At 50.0% G+C, this 1,681-nt stretch overlaps 1 protein-coding gene across 1 annotated transcript in view; it reads right to left on the bottom strand.

Annotated features, from left to right (window-relative positions):
* Positions 1 to 1,147: 1,147 nt before the first annotated feature.
* The window catches only part of park2 (parkin RBR E3 ubiquitin protein ligase), a 5,891-nt gene continuing 5,357 nt past the window's right edge, over positions 1,148 to 1,681 (bottom strand). Inside the window, exons 4-5 of the mRNA XM_015400275.1 lie at positions 1,445 to 1,588; positions 1,148 to 1,368 (exon numbers count right to left, since the gene is read on the bottom strand). Coding sequence (XP_015255761.1) covers positions 1,265 to 1,368; positions 1,445 to 1,588 — 248 coding nt within the window. The 3' untranslated portion in view covers positions 1,148 to 1,264. The remainder of the gene's footprint in view (positions 1,369 to 1,444; positions 1,589 to 1,681) is intronic.

Genomic DNA, 1,681 nt, shown 5'->3' with positions numbered 1-1,681 from the left:
TGATCCAGCAGTTTTTTATTCAGCATCTGGTTTTCTGTTGTAGTGTCCATCTCATCCCTTCTCTGCTCACTGTCTTCATAGTCTGCCAGACCTTGGTACACGGTCTCAATGGGAACTCCTGAACATGCAGACCGGCACTATGAGGTCCAGAATGCTGGTCTTTGACACCACACACCAAACAGTAGTGACCTCACCAGTCAGAATCCTCCTGCTTTCCTTCCAACGGCTTTTAGAAAATGATCTCCAGTTACGTCCATCCGAGGACCAATGAGACCTTTCCTCACGGTGTCCCCCCTGGACCGGGAGACATTTACAAACCAGAAGCACAAATAAACATATTCTTCACCAAACGCCCAAGTGTAAGAACTAGTCTGCAGATGGAGATAAACCAATGGTAGAGATCCTGGAGATCAATGGTTTAGTTACGCCTGGATTACAGGTAGAAAACGGAAATAGATCATCAGCTGAACAAACCTTCTGATGGACCTGGGAGACCCTGGTCTTTCCACTCATCTCCAACTCCATTCCAGGATTTGGGTCTATCTGTTGGACAAGCTCAGGCCTCCTGATTCTCAGGAAAGGTCCTGGAATCTACAAACCCCAGTCTGTGGACATGTGCTGCTCCCAGAGAAGCCACCATCCAGACCGAAGGCTGAGCCAGTCAGCTGGTGGTTATCAGCAGCTCAAAGGTTCAGTCTTATCAGAGGGCAGGGCCAGGGATCTGCCCCTGCAGGTCCAGGTCCAGGTCCAGGTCCAGGTCTAGGGTTTGGCATTCAAATAGAACCGTCTACACAGTAACTGAACTGATCTGTTTCTGAAGGGCTGCTGGAAGGTTCCTCGGCTGCTGTTTTCCTCTCCCTTCCTGATATCATCTCACCTCTCCGGGTCTCAGGGACAGGGTTCAGGGTCAGTCTCACTCGGTTAGACTCACCTGGTCTAGTTTACCTGCTCAGTCTCAGCTGGGTTCAGTGTCAGTGTAGGAAAGAAAAATATTCCCCCAGAAGGATCTGATTTAATGGGGCTCCAACAGCAGGGTCATCGCACTTCCTCTCCACTTAAAGAAGCATAAATAAAACACAGGAACCTTTAGAGGAACTGGTTCATATCTTAAAGTCCTCCTGAAATGAATTAATCACACCACACGGTTTGTCTAACTTCCAACATTTTATTGCTTCAGAGATTGAATCTTTGAATCCAGACTGAGAGATAAATCCCCAGCATGCTGGATTAACCGATGGATTAACGGTCTCTGGATGGACGGCGTCTATCCGAACCAGTGGTTCCCCATACAGTCTCTGTTCCAGAGGACCCCGCAGAGCCAGCACCACTCTGCTCTGCACACAGAACACTGCATATGCATGCAGCCACCTGCAGGGGGAGACAGAAACAGCCTCAGCTGGGCGCTCGCTGTGTCGGCCTGATGAAGCCCAGCGGTGGTTCCTACCGTTCCTCTCCACAGGAACCAAACAGCTCGGACACTTTTTGGTCGATGTTCGGATGAGGAGCAGCGACTCCTGCTCCCACCTCCCTCTGCGAGACGCCTCCTCCTCCACCATGAAACCCTGAGGAATGGGGGCCACGTCAGTCTCTGTACATAATCACCACCACCATGATCATCACCATGATCATCATCATCATCCTCACCATCATCATCATCATCCTCATCATCATCATCATCACT

The sequence above is a fragment of the Cyprinodon variegatus genome, unplaced genomic scaffold, assembly GCF_000732505.1.
Source record: "Cyprinodon variegatus isolate N-32 unplaced genomic scaffold, C_variegatus-1.0 Scaffold1090, whole genome shotgun sequence".
Taxonomy (NCBI): Eukaryota; Metazoa; Chordata; class Actinopteri; order Cyprinodontiformes; family Cyprinodontidae; genus Cyprinodon; species Cyprinodon variegatus.
Note: the sequence above shows the minus strand (reverse complement) of the source record. Positions and strands in the feature narration are given on the sequence as shown.